The sequence below is a fragment of the Chiloscyllium punctatum genome, chromosome 38 (genome assembly GCF_047496795.1).
Source record: "Chiloscyllium punctatum isolate Juve2018m chromosome 38, sChiPun1.3, whole genome shotgun sequence".
Lineage (NCBI taxonomy): Eukaryota > Metazoa > Chordata > Chondrichthyes > Orectolobiformes > Hemiscylliidae > Chiloscyllium > Chiloscyllium punctatum.
This window is the reverse complement of record NC_092776.1, coordinates 13275372-13294714: the sequence shown is the minus strand read 5'-3', so window position 1 is coordinate 13294714 and position 19343 is coordinate 13275372. Positions and strand designations below refer to the sequence as shown.

Here is a 19343-nt window from a genome sequence, read left to right as displayed (position 1 = left end):
CCCCCGGTAGCGGGGTTTCTGATTGGTCACTGCGGCTGACCCCGCCCCCCCCCTCCTGACGAGGGAGATGCTGGTGAGCGGATGGTGCGGCCGCTTTGGCCTCAGGGCGACCCGGGCCTGGGCCTGGAGCTGCGTTTGGAACGGGAGCCGGGCTAACTCGGTGAGGAGAAGGACTGGCTTTTATATAACGCCACCCGGTGTGGCGGGAGGCGCTTTGCGAAGGCCCGACTGAAGAAGTTGCATTTCTGTAGCGCCCTTCACCCGATATTCCGCTCGCGCACTTCCCCATTCCGCTCCTCCACGCCCCTCTCCGCCCAACCTACGCCCCCCCCCCCATCGTCTGCCCTTCCTCCTCCCCCCCGACATCGTCTCCCCACCCCCCCCAATCGTCTCCCCACCCCCCCAATCGTCTCCCCTTCCTCTCCCCCCCCCCCCCAATCGTCTCCCCTTCCTCTCCCCCCCCCCCCCAATCGTCTCCCCTTCCTCTCCCCCCCCCCCAATCGTCTCCCCTTCCTCTCACCCCCCCCAATCGTCTCCCCTTCCTCTCCCCCCCCCCAATCGTCTCCCCTTCCTCTTCCCCCCCCCCTCAATCGTCTCCCCTTCCTCTCCCCCCCCATCGTCTCCCCACCCCCCCCAGTCGTCTCCCCACCCCCCCCAGTCGTCTCCCCTTCCTCCTCCCCCCCCCCATCGTCTCCCCACCCCCCCATCGTCTCCCCTTCCTCTTCTCCCCCCCCATCATCTCCCCTTCCTCCTCCCCCCCCATCGTCTCCCCTTCCTCCTCCCCCCCCCCATCGTCTCCCCTTCCTTCCCCCCCCCATCATCTCCCCTTCCTCCTCCCCCCCCCATCGTCTCCCCACCCCCCCAATCGTCTCCCCTTCCTCTTCCCCCCCCCCCAATCGTCTCCCCTTCCTCTCTTCCCCCCCACCAATCGTCTCCCCTTCCTCTCCCCCCCCCAATCGTCTCCCCTTCCTCTCCCCCCCCAATCGTCTCCCCTTCCTCTCCCCCCCCAATCGTCTCCCCTTCCTCTCCCCCCCCAATCGTCTCCCCTTCCCCCCCCCAATCGTCTCCCCTTCCTCTTCCCCCCCCCATCGTCTCCCCTCCCTCCCCCCCCAATCGTCTCCCCACCCTCCCCCCCCCCAATCGTCTCCCCTCCCTCCCCCCCCCCAATCGTCTCCCCTCCCTCCCCCCCCCCAATCGTCTCCCCTCCCTCCCCCCCCCCAATCGTCTCCCCTCCCTCCCCCCCCCAATCGTCTCCCCTCCCTCCCCCCCCCCAATCGTCTCCCCTCCCTCCCCCCCCCCAATCGTCTCCCCTTCCTCTCCCCCCCACCCAATCGTCTCCCCTTCCTCTCCCCCCCACCCAATCGTCTTCCACCCCACCCAATCGTCTCCCCTTCCTCTCCCCCCCACCCAATCGTCTCCCCTTCCTCTCCCCCCCACCCAATCGTCTCCCCTTCCTCTCCCCCCCACCCAATCGTCTCCCCTTCCTCTCCCCCCCACCCAATCGTCTCCCCTTCCTCTCCCCCCCACCCAATCGTCTCCCCTTCCTCTCCCCCCCACCCAATCGTCTCCCCTTCCTCTCCCCCCCACCCAATCGTCTCCCCTTCCTCTCCCCCCCACCCAATCGTCTCCCCTTCCTCTCCCCCCCACCCAATCGTCTCCCCTTCCTCTCCCCCCACCCAATCGTCTCCCCTTCCTCTCCCCCCCACCCAATCGTCTCCCCTTCCTCTCCCCCCCCACCCAATCGTCTCCCCTTCCTCTCCCCCCCACCCAATCGTCTCCCCTTCCTCTCCCCCCCCCCCCCAATCGTCTCCCCTTCCTCCCCCCCCCCCCAATCGTCTCCCCTTCCTCCCCCCCCCCCCCAATCGTCTCCCCTTCCTCCCCCCCCCCCAATCGTCTCCCCTTCCTCCCCCCCCCCCCCCAATCGTCTCCCCTTCCTCCCCCCCCCCCAATCGTCTCCCCTTCCTCCCCCCCCCAATCGTCTCCCCTTCCTCACCCCCCCCCCCAATCGTCTCCCCTTCCTCCCCCACCCCCCATCGTCTCCCCTTCCTCTCCCCCCCCACCCAATCGTCTCCCCTTCCTCTCCCCCCCCCCCTCCCAATCGTCTCCCCTTCCTCTCCCCCCCCCCCCCAATCGTCTCCCCTTCCTCCCCCCCTCCCAATCGTCTCCCCTTCCTCCCCCCCTCCCAATCGTCTCCCCTTCCCCCCGCCCCCAATCGTCTCCCCTCCCTCCCCCCCCCAATCGTCTCCCCTCCCTCCCCCCCCCCCAATCGTCTCCCCTCCCTCCCCCCCCCCAATCGTCTCCCCTCCCTCCCCCCCCCCCAATCGTCTCCCCTCCCTCCCCCCCCCAATCGTCTCCCCTCCCTCCCCCCCCCCCCCCCAATCGTCTCCCCTCCCTCCCCCCCCCCCAATCGTCTCCCCTCCCTCCCTCCCCCCTCCCCCCCCCCCAATCGTCTCCCCTTCCTCCCCCCCCCCCAATCGTCTCCCCTTCGTCTCCCCCCCCACACCCAATCGTCTCCCCTTCCTCTCTCCACCCCCCCCAATCGTCTCCCCTTCCTCCCCCCCCCCCCCCCAATCGTCTCCCCTTCCTCCCCCCACCCAATCGTCTCCCTTTCCTCTCCCCCCCACCCAATCGTCTCCCCTTCCTCTCCCCCCCACCCAATCGTCTCCCCTTCCTCTCCCCCCCCCCAATCGTCTCCCCTTCCTCCCCCCCCCCAATCGTCTCCCCTTCCTCCCCCCCCCCAATCGTCTCCCCTTCCTCCTCCCCCCCAATCGTCTCCCCTTCCTCCTCCCCCCCCAATCGTCTCCCCTTCCTCTCTCCCCCCCCCCCAATCGCCTCCCCTTCCTCTCCTCCCCCCCCCCAATCGTCTCCCCTTCCTCTCCTCCCCCCCCCCCCCAATCGTCTCCCCTTCCTCTCTCCCCCCCCCCCAATCGTCTCCCCTTCCTCCCCCCCCAATCGTCTCCCCTTCCTCTCTTCCCCCCCCCCCATTCGTCTCCCCCCCCCCCCCCCCCAATCGTCTCCCCTTCCTCCCCCCCCCCCCCAATCGTCTCCCCTTCCTCCCCCCCCCCCCCCCCCCAATCGTCTCCCCTTCCTCCCCCTTCCTCTCCCCCCCCCCCCTCAATCGTCTCCCCTTCCTCCCCAAAGTCTGCTGGGATTATCTTAAAATTGGCTGAGTGCTAGATGTTGGGTCCCACAGTTGAGCTGCAAGCCACGAAGAGTTGGGTCAGAGTGGAAGGGGAGAGGATTTGAAGGACGGCAAAGGGTGAGAGTTTAAGTAAAGTATATAAGGCAGATAGTAAAGTCTCTTTTAGCACGGTGGTACTGTCCCTACCTCCTGAGTTGTAAGGTTCAAGTCTCACATGTGTCAGAAGTGTCTCATGAGATGTCCAACCAGGATCTCCCCTTCCTCCCCCCCCCAATCGTCTCCCCTTCCTCCCCCCCCCCCCAGTTAATTAAAAATAACTAGGACACAATGCCTTGAAATCTGGTGTTTTAGAGTCTTGGTATGTGGTTACATGACCTTAAATACTTTCTGGTTCCTAACCTCAGTTAGGATTTCCCCTCAAAACCTCTGCGTCAGGTTTTACTCGCTTCAGAAGGATGAATATTATTGGATTTAATATTTAAAAAGTGTTTGCAATTATAATGAAACTATAATGGATCAGACGAAGCTGCTTTCACTAGTAGGTTGGTTAGTGACCAGAGCTCCCTGATGTACAAATGATTTGGATGTGAACATAAGAGGTATAGTTAGTAAATTTGCAAATGACACCTAAATTGGAGGTTCCTTGAAAGTGAAGTCACAGGTTGATAGGATAGTGAAGAAGGCGTTTGGTATGCTTTCCTTTATTGGTCAGAGTATTGAGTACAGAAGTTAGGAGGTCATGTTACAGCTGTACAGGTCACCTCTGAAATATTATGTGCAATTCTGGTTTCCCTCCTATCAGAAGGATGTTGCAAAACTTTGAAAGAGTTCAGAAAAGATTTACAAGCATGTTGCCAGAATTGGAGGTTTTGAGCTATAGGGAGAGGCTAAATAGGCTGGGGCTGTTTTCCCTGAACATCAGAGACTGAGGGGTGACCTTATAGAGGCTTATAAAATCAAGGGGCATGGAGAGGACAAATAGAGTTGTACATCTGATTCTTTTATGACAATTGGCAGAACAGCAAAAGAATTAAGTAACAAAGGTGAAAGCTGTAAGATTTTAAAATAAAAATAATTTGCTGGAGAAATTCTGATGTACCAGCATCTGTGGAGAAAGATATGGAGGTGTTGGATTGGGGTGGACAAAGTTAAAAATCTCTCAACACAACATCTCTGAAAGTACAAGCTTTTGGAGCACTGATCCTTCATCAGCTATCTGGCGAAGGAGCAGCACTCTTAAAGCTTGTACTTTCAAATAAACCTGTTGGACTATAACCTGGTGTTGTGATTTTTAACTTTGTGGCGAACAAAACAGAGCTAACATTTCAAGTCCAATATGACTAGTTTGGAACTGAGGCAGTTGCAAGATGTCATGTTGGAGTTGAAACATAAACTCTGTTTTTCCCTGCAGAGGTGCTGTCAGGCCTGTTGAGTTTCTTCAACCCTTGAAATAGGGAAGTTGTGACTTGGAATGTGGTACCTGAAAACTCCTAGGAAGGAATTTTAAGAGTAGCTTTCAAAAGAGGGACAGATACTTGAGAAAACTTGCAAACTTTTGGCAGAAGAATAGAGTAGGCTCTAATTCAATAGCTCTTCTAAAGGTTGTGCAGCTTCATCTGGTTCGTAAAAGGGAGTTAGTCATGTTTTGTTAATCTTCTTTTCAGCTAAGTCAGTCTTGGAAACAATGGGGAGTGAGGAAGGGAGTAAGTTCTGTTGTTACAAAAGTATCAGCACATTCCAGGACAGCCCGTGTGCCCAGTGTCATCACCGACCGAATCCTGGGCAAATGGATGATTATGTGCAGTGGGACAGTTGTGGGTGCTGTAGTCCTTGGTGGAGTAACCAGGTAAGTGAAAATCTTCTGTGATTAAAAGCAACTGCTTCCACCATTAAGTTGTGCTTATTTATTCATGGCCCATTTGTGATTCTGGCTAGGCCAATATTTGATGTTCATCTTAATTGACTTTGCTCATTGCTACCTTCTGAAACCTACAGCATGGAAGCAGGCCATCTGACCCATTGAGTGCACACCAATGCTCCGAAAGCATCCCATCCAGACCCACTCCTTCCATTCTGTCCCTGTAACCCTGCATTTCCCAAGGCTAATCCACCCAGCTTACATTAGTATCCCTAGATACTTTGGCTGATTTAACGCGACCAATCCACCTAACCTGCACATCATTGGACTGTGGGAGGAAACCAGAGCAGCTGGAGGAACCCTACACTGACACGGAGAATGTGCAGACTCCACATAGATAGCCGCCTGCGGGTGGAATCGAGCCTGGGTCCCTGTGATGCAGCAGTGCTAACCACTGAGCCATTGTCCTGCCCAACTGTGATGGGAACGGTCTTTGATTATGTTGGTTGCTTTCGCAAGGCAGCGGGAAGTATAGATGGAGTGAATGGATGGAAGATTGGATTGCGTGATGGACAGGACTATGTTCACAACTCTGTAGGTTCTTGGGATGAGCAGTGTCATACCATGTTGTGATGTATTTAGATAGGATGCTTTTCACAGTACATCCGATAAGAATTGGTAAGAGTCTTCGTGGACATGTCTCCTGAGAAAGTAGAGTATTTTTGTGCTTTTTTTGTACAATATTGGATGTAGTACTGCTGGATTTGATGAGAATAATAGGAGGAAATGTGTCGGAGATCATTTCATGACAAAATGACTTTTAACTCTTTTCCAAATCTACATTGATTAAAGCTCACACTGGTACTGTCCAAGTAGGATGAGATGAAGAATGTTTGCTGAGCACAGAGAGAATACTTTAAGGGCTTTCCGTAATTACCCACAGGCTGACCGAGTCTGGCTTATCGATGGTGGACTGGCACCTCATCAAGGAGATGAAACCCCCAAAGACTCAAGGGGAATGGGAAGCTGAGTTTCAAAAGTACCAGCAGTTCCCAGAATTCAAGATGTAAGTAACAATGGTAACCTCTCTGCCGTTCACCATGTTGGTCGACAATGCTGTGTTGATCACTCTGGCTTTAATCAGTGTTGGATGTGCTCTCTTTTGATATCTTTCCTCTGGCTCAGATGATTTTAGGTTCACTCATCATTCCAGAGATTTGAGCACATTATCCAGGTTTGAAAATCTGGACCCCCGAGAGGGGCACCTCGCTTCTGCGATCGGTCAAATAAACACTAGTAGCTCAGTCTCTTTTAGCAAGTTTTAACAATTTATTACGACGCTGGGCATAGCAGGGGTTAATCACCTCTGTGTACTCTGGAAAAGCTGCACACAATCTTAAAACATAGACAACTTGTATAGGTCTCCTAACAAACAGAACAGCCTTAATTGCAAAATTAATCCAATAAAATGAAATGATATGACAAATTGGCTTAATTTTATGTCTATGATATTTCCTGGGAACTGACTTGTTTGCGCTTCTTTATCTCCGGGACACCTGGTTTCCAAGGTCAATTCAGGATACTTTAGTAATGTCATATCTTACTTAGTTAATTCACACTATGAACAGGGCATTTTTTGCTAATCTCTGCATTAGTTCAGGAATGCAGTTTTCAGCAGAGTTAGATGCCATTGCTCCTGGAAGCCATTTTGTTATTTTATGTTACTTGCATTAAGAGGCCATTTTGTAGTTAGTAAAAGCATGCATTAAATGGTTGCTTCTGACAACGGCCTAAATCCAGATTTCATTACCTCTGGTTGAAACCCCCAGTGCACTACAGGGGAGTGCTGCACTGTTGGCGGTGCAGTCTTTCAGATGAGATTTAAAACCAAGCCCAAGATTAAAAAGATCTCATCACACTATTTCTGACAATATCGGGATAAGTAGTTGTTCCTGATTTCCAGGTCATCATTTACTCCTCAACTTTGTCAACGTTTTCTGTGCAAATGGGTTACCTCGTTTCCTGCATTGAAACTGTGACTTCGAAAGAACCTCATTGGTTGCAAAGTGCTTTGGTAGATCCTGAGGATGAGAAGGGCACTACAGAAATGAAAGCCTTTTTTTTTAAAAGCCAGTGTGATTCCTTTTTAGTTTCCTGCAATGGTTATACCTGTAGCCAGTTTTTGTTGCAATGATATTCTCAGCTGCTCAGATCTGAGTTGAGACAATAAGATCTGATTTTGCCCATAGTTCCTTGGTCCTTCCCTTCTGTTTATTAATAACAGGTTGAAGTTTGTAGATATTAAGGTGGAGTGGATAGTTTAACATTCTCTCTGATGTGAATTAGTAGCTACTTGTGCTCTAGCTATGGTAACAGGTGGTCTGTGACTCCTCTGCATCACTTGCTTTTGTATTCCTTCCTTCAGATTAAATCATGACATGACCTTAAATGAGTTCAAGTTCATCTGGTACATGGAGTATTCCCACCGGATGTGGGGCCGTGCAGTGGGACTGGCCTACATCCTGCCTGCTATTTACTTTTGGAGGAAGGGCTGGTTCTCCAGGAGCTTGAAGCTGCGGGTGGCAGGCCTTTGTGGATTAGTGTGCTTTCAGGTAGGTGAAATACTGTAATACGGCTGAGTGAGAGGCCAGCTTCCATTTTGAGAGATTGAAAAGGGAAGCCTGGTAAATCTGCAAATGACATAGATTAGAACTGAGAATGTTGGAAATATTCAGGTCAGGCAGCATTCCTGAGGGGAAGAGAAAGAAAGTTGATATTTTAGGCCTTTGGGTTGAACTCTGACAGATCATTGTTTGAAGTGTTAATTCTATTTCTTTCTCTACACCTGCCCACTTCAGAATTGAAGAAGAGTCATACCAGACTTATTACCTCTGTTTCTCTCTTCATAGATCCTGCCAGACCTGCTAAGTTTCTCCAAGAAATAATGGCAACTTGTTAAAGGGGTTCAGTAATTATCACAGGCAGTCCTGCATGTACATTAGGAAAAATCAGATGGCACAAAGCAGTCTAGATGAGGAATTCATTGAATATTTGGGCAGTTTCTGTCTAACTTTCTGGGTGCTGGCTGACCTGTTTTTGCTTTCACAGTCCTGCTCTCTCCAGGGTTTTAGACCAAAGAACAAAGAAAATTTATAGCCCAGGAACAGGCCCTTCGGCCCTCCAAGACTGAGCCAATCCAAATGTACTGTCTAAACCTGTCGGTCAATTCCTAAATCCAATGAGAAAATGCTGGAAAATCTCAGCAGGCCTGGCAGCATCTGCAAGGAGAGAAAAGAGCTGACGTTTCAAGTCTAAGCTTTGGCAAAGCTTTGACAAAGGGTCAGTTAGACTCGAAATGTCAGCTCTTTTCTCTCCTTGCATCTGCTGCCAGATCTGCTGAGATTTTCCAGCATTTTCTCTTTTGGTTTCAGATTCCAGCATCTGCAGTAATTTGCTTTTATTTGGTCAATTCCTAAGCATCTGTATCCCTCTGCTCCCCACCTACTCATGCATCTGTCCAGACGCATCTTAAATGAATCTACCTTGCCTGCCTCTACCACCTCTGCTGGCAACGTGTTCCAAATGCCCACCACCCTCTGTGTGAAGTAAGGTTTTAGTACCTCACCTTGTTGTTTCTCCTCAGGGTTTGCTGGGTTGGTATATGGTGAAGAGTGGTTTGGAGGAGAAGGAGGATTCATATGATATTCCCCGGGTCAGCCAGTATCGCCTGGCTGCTCATCTTGGATCCGCACTGTTACTCTACTGTGCCAGCCTGTGGACTGGTCTGTCCCTGCTTCTGCCCCCAAACCAGGTAACCCAGTGTCTCTGGCTTTCAAAACTATTGCTTTTAAATAAAATGCAGCTAAGGATGGTGTTTTCATAGGTCAGAGCTGACGAGGCAAGAATGTTCATTTTAAGTTCATTCTGTGGATGTAGGTGGCATTGACATTTATTGTTTATCCTTAATTGTCCTGGAAGTGCCGATAGTTTGCTATCACCTTGACCTGCTGTGGTTGTGCTGTTCAGGAGGCAGATCTCAATGCATTGACTCAGGGCCAGTGAAGGAATGGCCAGTGCATTTCCATGTTGGCTGGTCGGTGTAGACTGAGAGGAGCTTGCAGCCCATGCTCCCCTTGTCCTTTCAGTAACATGGAAGATGCTGCCAAAGGATTCTTGGTGAGTTGCTGCAGCACATCTTGTAGATGGTCCAGTGTTGCTGCTGTGCATCAGTAGTGGAGGAAGTGAATGTTGACAGTAGGGGATGGGGTACCAGTCAAGTAGGCTGCTTTATCCTGGGTACTTTCCAGTTTCTTCAGTGTTATTGGAGCTGCACAGGCAATGGCACTCCTGAATTGTGCCTTTGTGAATGCTGCTTGTTTTATTCTCGAGCTTAGATGTTTGATCTTTATGGGACAGACCGTCTGGAATGAAGCAGTGATGAATCAATTTAGAAAGTTCTCAGAGTTGATTCATAGAGATAGGCAGGTAACAGGAATAACACCATATTCTAAAGTTGGGCATCAAGCCAATTTGTATTGCTATGCAGTCCCCCATCAATGTGTGCTTGCCCCATTGTCAGTGAGCAGCTTCCATCAGTTCTTTATTCCATATGGGAATTGTGGCCCCTGAGTGAGGCTGGCAACCAGAACTCTGTTACAAGAGGAATTTAAATATTTGGCTTTGGCTTAAACATGTTGCAGTCAGGTATGCACACATTGCTTTTAATTCAAGCTTTTTGTTAACACAGATACCCAACACCAATCGGATGATGCTGTTGAGGAGATTTGCTCGTGGAACTGGGGGCTTAGTGTTTGTTACAGCGCTGTCAGGTAAGGAACTGGCCTCAGGTGATTGGCCAAGCTGTAGAGACAAAGTAAAGTTGGTCTTCAGGCAACGTGACATCAGGCTGAAGGCTGTGGAGGGATGTACTAATGGAGTTGAAGAGTCTGGGAATGCTCGAGAGCCAGCTGATGGATTTAAAATAGAGGGAGAGATTAAATAATACAAGAGCTGCATCTTGGTCAGGTTGTGGGGGGCAAATGAGGGATACATGGTCAGGATGCAAGAAGTCTTCATTATTACAAAGGTTTGCAAACAGCTCCAAGATACAGAGGAATGGCTGGCAATGACTAGGGAGTTGAGAAGACCATTCTTGTTTAAAGTCAATGTTGAGATCAGTGATAGAACTGTTTGAATTGCCTTCATCAGTAGAACCTTAATGTCCCCTGACTTCTGAGTGATATCCAGTAACCAATCCACCGAGGAAATACAGGTGTGTGAATGGATGATGCCCCGAAAGAAGCCATCCCATGTCTGTTAATCAATTACAGCTACATGTTGTTACAAATACAATACAGTGGTAAAGTTTTACTTGGCTCTCCAGGGTGAAATGGAGAGAAACTGTTTAGTTGGGAAATCAGGATTAGGGGATAGAGTCTGAAACTAAGAGCTCGAGTGGAATTACGTAGCATTTGTGGATGCAAAAGATGATAGGAGTTTGGAACCTCTATAAACAGCATTTGATGCAAGATCAGTTGTTGAGTTTAAATCCACAATTGGTAAGATTTTTATTAACTAAAGATATGAAGAGTGAGGTATGTGGAGTTGGATTGTAGATCTGCCATGATCAAATTGAAGGCAGGAACAGTCTCAGTGGGCTGAATGGCCATGTTAGAATTGGTGCCTTCCACAGAGAAATTTAAGAAATTAGTGAAAGTAATTAAATTCAGGGGAGGGAATCTGCTCTTGGATTAATTACGCCATATATTTGCTTGTACTGTTTTTTTTATTCCATTAACTGAAGACAAAACAGGAATACAGCACTTTAGATTCCGACAGGTTCCTACACTTATGTGCTGATGGAATCAAAAACTACAAAGAAGGTTTAATTTAGCTTACTGCTTTCTGCACCACCTCCTAGCCCCAAAAACAATTCTTGTTTAAAACTGCCAATAATAAATCCAAACTGCTCCCTTGGACTGGACGTGAGCCATCCTTCCCATTGTGCGAGTATGGATGACAATGTTGTGATTCCATCACCTGCCTGATTCTAGCCTGGTACGTGGTCAAGAGGCTTTAAGAACAGCAGGTGGCAAGTGTCAACCAAGTATCAGTCACTGACCTACTGTAGTGGGACAGTGTTGAAAAGATCATTCCAGTTAAATCTCTGAATGATGTGATCTTCAACTAATTGGTGACTGTAAACTGATCAGTGTATTGTGTGGAACCAACTCTTACCTTATCCAGACCTGGATGTTGGCCAGCTGTGGGCTGCTTCACTTTCACTGAGTTGTAAATGAAACTGTGCATAGAATTATCAGCAAATGGCTTATGAATTTGAGATGTTTGGACCAAGGATACTGTCCTGAGGAATTCCTCCAGGTGATGTAACCGTTGGTTTCCCAGTAGCCTTAATTTCTGTGTATTCCTCTGTGCCACACTACAGGAGGGATTTCTTTTCAACTCCATTACTGTCAGTTTTAGAAGGCTCTTTGTATAATGGTGGTATTGGGGTTCTGTTACATGGCTAATGATCCATATTGTGAGTTCAAATTCCACCATGCAGGCTGGGGAAACTAAGTTTACTTAATTAATCTGCAATAATAACTATTCTCAATAATGGTGACCGTGAAACTATCGTCAGTTTGGTCACTAATGACGTTTAGGGAAAGAAAACTGCTGTCCTTACTGAGTCTGACCTACATGTGACTCCAGACCCTCAGCCCATTTAAGGTCGATTCTTAACTGCCCTTTGAAATGGTCCAGCAAACTACTCCGCTTTCTAGGAGATGACTCACCATTGCATCCTTAAGACATGGTTAATAAATGCTGTTTTTCCAATTGGTGCTGCTTGGTAAATTGCTTCTGAGAAATAGTGCTGAGCATATAAATGCTGAATATGGTGGGCACCTTGTCTTTTGAAGCTATACAACATAGCAATTTTGTGGTAACTTGAATAATTAGGTTTTCTCTTCAATCTTTGTGCAGGTGCCTTTGTAGCTGGGCTGGATGCTGGGCTTGTCTATAATTCCTTCCCCAAGATGGGAGAGCGTTGGTTGCCTGATGACCTTTTGGCTTTTTCCCCAGCTCTCCGAAACTTCTTTGAGAATCCAACTACTGTTCAGTTCAACCACCGAGTCTTGGTAACTGTTTTCAAAGTGAATGTAATCTTCATCCTAGATTCTTCTATTACTGATTAATACCCGTGCAGTTCAATTCCGGAATTATGACGTGGGGGATTAGGCCCCAGAAGGACAGCATGAACCAATATCTTCTGGATTTTGTTTTTAATCTTCCATGCCTGTAGATGGTATCTCATTTCTTTTCCTACTCTGAGCTGAGTTAGCTGCTTCTGCCTAGACTGACTGGTGGAGGCACTACGGCTGTCTTCAGTCGTGTACTGGAGAGAGCTGTGATCAGTTTGGGATCTTGCTTCTGATCCCTGTTCAGCCAATGGCTGCTTATGGGCACACTTGGCTTGATTAATGCATTGCAGTGGTTTAAACCAAAAGGTTTCTTAAAATAAGAAAGTTGAACTAACTCCACAAAGGCTGGTATCCCGTTACTAAGTCACCCTTTATTTACACGTGCATAGTACATGACACTGATTCAACTAGCACAAAGCCGGCTCTTACAGTGAGCAGAACCTCTGACACTCCTGTTTATTTTTTATTTTATTAAACGATACACCGTTTACAAAATACTTAACATTACCAGCTATATACAGAGAAACAGCAATTTTACAAGGAAGAGGAATGGCAAAGCCAGGCCCCAAACCCTGACATTCAACCGGGTTTTCAGGGAAATGAGGACAAACCTCAAATCCCACTTTCAGTCATCACAAAACAGGGCACTCCTGTTTATGCCTGTCAGCCAGGACTCCCTGATTGGGTCAGGATAACAGCCCTAATCAGGGAACTCATTCTGTAAGGTCCACCTGGCTAACCATGTTCTAATCACTACAAAAGTAATTACTTCAATGTTCTTGTTTGTGCAACAATGTCCCCCACTGCTGCAGCTCTTTGTTGATTTGAATACACTTATAAACAGATTCATGAACAGCTTCCCCCCCTACTGTTATCAAACTTTTGAATGGACCTCTCAAATGTTAATTCTGATCTCTCCTTACGCCTTCTCTGCAGCTGTTTACACCAAATTCTGCACTCCTCTCTGCAACCCTAATTGACTTTGTATGATACCATCTACTTATGGCACTGTATCTTCCTTTACATGTGACAACAATAAATCAAACTCAATCTCTGTAATGTGCCTTGCAATATATACAAGGTGGGTAGAAACAATGGGAACCTCCGTTCCATAATCTAGAAGTCAGGTAATTATGTATTCCAAAAGTATATTCCAAGTTGTCACAGTGTGCTTTTTTAAAATATCAACAAAAGCAAGTGCATTGTAGCTGGTACATAGAGTCATAGAGATGTACAGCATGGAAACAGACCCTTCGGTCCAACCCGTCCATGCCGACCAGATATCCCAACCCAATCTAGTCCCACCTGCCAGCACCCGGCTCATATCCCTCCAAACCCATTCTATTCATATCCCCATCCAAATGCCTCTTAAATGTTGCAATTGTACCAGCCTCCACCACATCCTCTGGCAGCTCATTCCATACACATACCACCCTCTGCGTGAAAATGTTGCCCCTTAGGTCTCTTTTATATCTTTCCCCTCTCACCCTAAATCTATGCCCTCTAGTTCTGGACTCCCCGACCCCAGGGAAAAGACTTTGCCTATTTACCCTATCCATGCCCCTCATGATTTTGTAAACTTCTACAAGGTCACTCCTCAGCCTCCGCTGCAGGGAAAACAGTCCCAGCCTGTTCAGCCTCTCCCTGTAGCTCAAATCCTCCAATCCTGGCAACATCCTTGTAAATCTTTTCTGAACCCTTTCAAGTTTTGCAACATCTTTCCAATAGGAAGGAGACCAGAATTGCATGGCAATATTCCAACAGTGGCCTAATCAATGTCCTGTACAGCCACATCATGACCTCCCAACTCCTGTACTCAATACTCTGACCAATAACGGAAAGCATACCAAACACCTTCTTCACTATCCTATCTACCTGCGACTCCACTTTCAAGGAGCTATAAACCTGCACTCCAAGGTCTCTTTGTTCAGCAACACTCTCTGGGACCTTACCATTAAGTGTATAACTCCTGCTAAGATTTGCTTTCCCAAAATGCAGCACCTCGCATTTATCTGAATTAAACTCCATCTGCCATTTCTCAGCCCATTGGCCCATCTGGTCCAGATCCTGTTGTAATCTAAGGTAACCCTCTTCGCTGTCCACTACACCTCCAATTTTGGTGTCATCTGCAAACTTGCTAACTCTGCCTGTTATGCTCGCATCCAAATCATTTATGTAAATGACAAAAAGTCGAGGACCCAGCATCAATCCTTGTGGCACTCCACTGGTCACAGGCCTCCAGTCTGATAAACAACCCTCCACCACCACCCTCTGTCTTCTACCTTTGAGCCAATTCTGTATCCATATGACTAGTTCTCCCTGTATTCCATGAGATCTAACCTTGCTAATCAGTCTCCCATGGGGAACCTTGTCAAACGCCTTACTGAAGACAATATAGATCACATCTACTGCTCTGCCATCATCAATTTTCTTTGTTACTTCAAAAAACTCAATCAAGTTTGTGAGACATGATTTCCCACGCACAAAGCCATGTTGACTATCCCGAATCAGTCCTTGCCTTTCCAAATACATGTACATTCTGACCCTCAGGATTCCCTCCAACAACTTGCCCACCACCGAGGTCAGGCTCACTGGTCTATAGTTCCATGGCATATCCTTACCGTCCTTCTTAAACAGTGGCACACGTTTGCCAACCTCCAGTCTTCCGGCACCTCACCTGTGACTATCGATGATACAAATATCTCAGCAAGAAGCCCAGCAATCACTTCTCTAGCTTCCCACAGAGTTCTTGGGTACACCTGATCAGGTCCTGGGGATTTATCCACCTTTTACCGTTTCAAGACATCCAGCACTTCCTCCTCTGTAATCTGGACATTTTGCAAAATGTCACCATCTATTTCCCTACAGTCTATATCTTCCATATCCTTTTCCACAGTAAATACTGATGCAAAATATTAATTTAGTATCTTCCCCCATTTTCTGTGGCTCCACACAAAGGCCGCCTTGCTGATCTTTGAGGGACCCTATTCTCTCCCGAGTTACCCTTTTGTCCTTAATGTATTTGTAAAAACCCTTTGGATTCTCCTTCATTCTATTTGCCAAAGCTATCTCATGTCCCCGTTTTGCCCTCCTGATTTCCCTCTTTAGTGTACTCCTACTGCCTTTATACTCTTAAGGATTCACTCGATCTATCCTGTCTATACCTGACATATGCTTCCTTCTTTTTCTTAACCGAGCCCTCAATTTCTTTAGTCATCCAGCATGAAAAATAACAGATTAATGTTTGATAATACTGAGTGGCTTTCAGACCCTGTGTATTTGCCAAATGCTGCAGTATGTTAAGTAGGGCCTGCGCCATAGACCTCAGTTAATGATCTCCTTCCCATTTTCTCAAACTCTTGATGTGGTGATTGAGTCAGTGAACTTTGAGACCTTACATAAAACATGTTTTAGTTTAATATAGCTGACTTCCACATGTACTGTCCAGCAGAGTAACAAGGGGCAGAAGGCCTCCCTGATACTTGCATCTGTTCAATAGGCTCTAACCTGAAATATTCTGCCATCTCTCCAGTTCAGTCACTCAGTCCTGTGTGTGTGTGTGTGTGTGTTTATATATTGTAAGTTTCTAGTCTGGCTCTGAAGTGATTTGCTGTGGTTTATTTGTGTCACAACTAGAAGGCTAGTTCTTCCACTTCTGGTTCTGTCCCTTTTCTCACTGTAGTTATTGATGTGCCTTGATAGGGTATCGCCTCAGTGACAGCAGTGACCATTCTCTACATGCTTTCCCGGAGGATACCTATGCCACGGAGGACAAAGATTGCAATATCGTCTTTGCTAGCAATGGTTTACATGCAGGTAACTGGGGCTGTGACAATCTTTGGTATTAATGAATTAAAAATTAATACTTAGGATGTGGACATCACTGGTAAGGCTGGTGTCTATTGCTTTTCCCTAATTGATATAACTGTCTCGCTGGGCCACTTCAGAGTGTTAAGAGACTACTGTATTGATGTGAACCAATTCGCATATTGGTCAGCGCCACAGTCCCTAAAGGTACAGAGGGGGTTTAACACAACCTGACGTCTTCACAGCACCTGAAGAACTGTTGTTTGCCAACAGATGTTTTTAGAAGTAAATTCAAATTTGAAGGTTTATAGTATAATCTGAATTTGTGATCATTTCCAGCAACGTAACCATTGCTGGATTGCAAAGTAAGTGTTGCGGCAGGTCTCTGTATTCTAGCACATGGCGCTTAAAGTCGATCCCTACGTAGTGATGATGACCTGCCAACTGTGCAACTGAGCTGTGAGGATCAATAGTTTCATCCCTGAGCTTTGATGTTAACTCGACTCCCAACTGGTTTCGGTACCTGAGTTCAAAGACAGTTTTGCAAGAGTTTCCACTCATTAGTCAGTGAACCACTGCGTAGACTTTCATCTGGTGTGAGCCGGAACAATTTTGTTTTTTAGCTGAACTGATCAGGTACTGAAGAAAGGAGATGAAAGTCATGAGGATCTATAACTGTGTGTGTGTGTGTCTCTCTCTCTCTTCTCTCCATACCCCCACCCCCCCCATGGCATCATGTTGCAGTGTTGCAAGGTATTTGCATTTTACTTCCAGGGTTGGTTTATTAGAATATACAGGAAAAACCAGGAATTGATTGACCTCATTTTTCATGTCACTTAGATTGGCAATGGAGTGAAAAGCTATCCCCACCAAGCATTGTTAAATACTGCAGGAACAGACCAACAGCACAATGTAACTTTGTGCCAATTTCTGAAGCAAGGAACTGAAAGGATGGAGTTGACAACTAATGAAACAAGTTAATTATTAGATTCTCTACAGTGTGGAAACAGGCCCTTCAGCCCAACAAGTCCACACCGACCCTCTGAAGAGTAACCCAGCCAGATCCATTCTGCTACCCCCTATATTTACACCTGACTAATGCACATAACACTGGGAAATTTAGCATGGCCAATTCACTAACCTGAACATTTTTGGATTGTGGAAGGAAACTGGAGCACCCGGAGTAAACCCATGCAGACACGGGGAGAATGTGCAAACTCCACACAGTCAGTCACCCAAGGCAGGAATTGAACCCAGGTCTCTGGCACTGTGAGGCAGCAGTGCTAGCTAGCCACTGTGCCACCCAATCTGGGTCAGATTATATTTGCCTCTAACATTAATTGGCCATTTTGGGCAAAGTTGGCAGAACATTGTTGCCACTTGTTTTCAAAAACAGGAGAGTAACTTGGAGCGGGTAATTTTCACTCTACCAATAACTAATGTGATTTTGTCCTGTTTTAGGCTGCTCTGGGAATCACTACCCTACTGCTCTATGTCCCAACTCCTCTGGCAGCCACACACCAGTCGGGATCCCTCGTGCTGCTCAGCTTGGCGCTCTGGTTGATTCATGAGCTCCGCAGGATTCCAAAGTGAAGTCGGAAATTAACTGAACCTGGTCCCTACCAGCATGCAAGATCTGACAAATTCCTACAGCAACTGTCAAGCACTTTTGTTCTACAAAGTTTATTTTCAAAATGCCAATGATAGATTGAATTGTTTATTCATATTCAAATATCGTGTATTTGATTGAGACCTTTGTATAGACCGTGTTAGTCTGATTGAAAGGTTGACCATTATTTTCCCTGCTGGATGTTAACTGTTATTATTAAGCTCTCATCCCTGACAGTCGTTCCCTTTTTTTAAAATCCTTTCTGTAATGAAGGTGCCTAAAACTGTGTGAAATACTCTGGTTACATCAGTATATATGGTCTATCCCCCTCTCCCTAATTTTGCGTTCTATGCTTCGAGGGTGAGCCCTGCCTTTTGTTAGGTTGGTGGGGTGTGGGGGAGAGAGAGAAGATATTATTGCTTTTAATATCTTTACCATCAAACCATTAACCAACACCTTTGTGTGAACTATTCTGTTAACCAGAAGTAACATGGATGTGTTGAAGAACTAATTAATTTTAACCTAGGTAATGTTAGTTACTATTATTGGGTACAAGGTTTAATTCAGTTGTACTGTATCAGTACTCAATAATGACAAGCCTTACCTGTTTAAATATCGATGCTTTCAAGCCAACCCAACTGCTTCATTGGTCCTCACTGTTGTTCCCACTAGTAAAATACCCAGATATTATCTTCAAACAATATGCAACTTTATTACAATGCACAGTTTCAGAAATGTGATATGCCACAGTTTTTACAAAAATCTAACAAATGTCTAAGGGTTAATCAAGCAGAAAGCAATCAGAAATCAATCACTCCAGTGCTGTTTTTGGATGTTTTTTGTATATGATGAATAACCTAACATTTCAAAATCAACATTTCTTTGTAAATTAAAACATTCTTCCCAGTATGCTCTTTGTTGTGGGATTGTTCTAAGCTGTTTTGTTTTGGTTTTCTGACTGTCAGCAATAGTCCCTCAGTATTTCCAAAAGTAAGATGCTACAACTGCTGGTGACCTCCAAATAATTCTTGGAAGTGCTGGACATACTCAGCAAGTCAGAGGGACATATGGTGTGGATACAGAATCTGATCTTTCATCAGAGCTCTCTGTTCTAAGTCTGTACCATCTTTAACACCTTTAAAATATGGACTTAGTAGTAATAGGCACCGTGGCTTTGTGAGGCAAAAGTCATGTCTCCGACTCGACTGAGTTTTTGGAGGAAGTGACAAAGAGGGCAGGGCAGTAGATGTTGTCTATTTAGATGTAAGCAAGGCTTTTGACAAGGTCCCTCATGGCAGGCTGATACAAAAGGTGAAACCCCATGGGATCCGTAGTGACCTGGTAAGATGGATAGTGAACTGACTTGGTCATTGAAGACAAATAGTAGTGGTGGAAGGGTATTTTTCAGACTGGAGATTTGTGATCAGTGGTGTTCTGCTGGGACCCCAAATGATTTGGAAGAGAATGCAGGTGGCCTGAGTAGTAGGTTTGTGGACTACATAAAGACTGGGGGAATCTTGTGAATAGTGAGGATTCCCAGAGCATATAGAGTTGGAGTGCGATGGCTGTGCTATTCCAGCAATCAGGAACCATCTGAGGAGCAGTAGTATCTCTGAGGATAAAAAGAAAGTACTCACTTTCTCCTGCCAGCGGATACAGATGCATGTGACTTGGGGAGGGAAATGGCAGATGGAGTTTAATCCAGGCAAACAAGGAGAATGC

The 19343-nt window shown here is 47.0% G+C and overlaps 1 protein-coding gene across 2 annotated transcripts; it reads left to right on the top strand.

Annotated features, from left to right (window-relative positions):
- Positions 1-50: 50 nt before the first annotated feature.
- cox15 (cytochrome c oxidase assembly homolog 15 (yeast)) lies at positions 51-18530 on the top strand. 2 transcript variants are annotated; one of them, XM_072557198.1, is made up of 9 exons: positions 51-160; positions 4807-4988; positions 5944-6066; positions 7426-7612; positions 8644-8811; positions 9748-9829; positions 11988-12142; positions 15908-16021; positions 17474-18530. In XM_072557198.1, exons 1-9 carry the CDS (start codon positions 68-70, stop codon positions 17603-17605), a joined length of 1236 nt encoding a protein of 411 aa, XP_072413299.1. In that variant the 5' UTR covers positions 51-67; the 3' UTR covers positions 17606-18530. The 2 variants fall into 2 exon arrangements, with proteins under 2 accessions (XP_072413299.1, XP_072413300.1); XM_072557199.1 differs by lacking the exon at positions 51-160 and having other exon boundaries at positions 4832-4988; positions 5853-6066.
- The last annotated feature ends 813 nt before the right edge of the window (positions 18531-19343 follow it).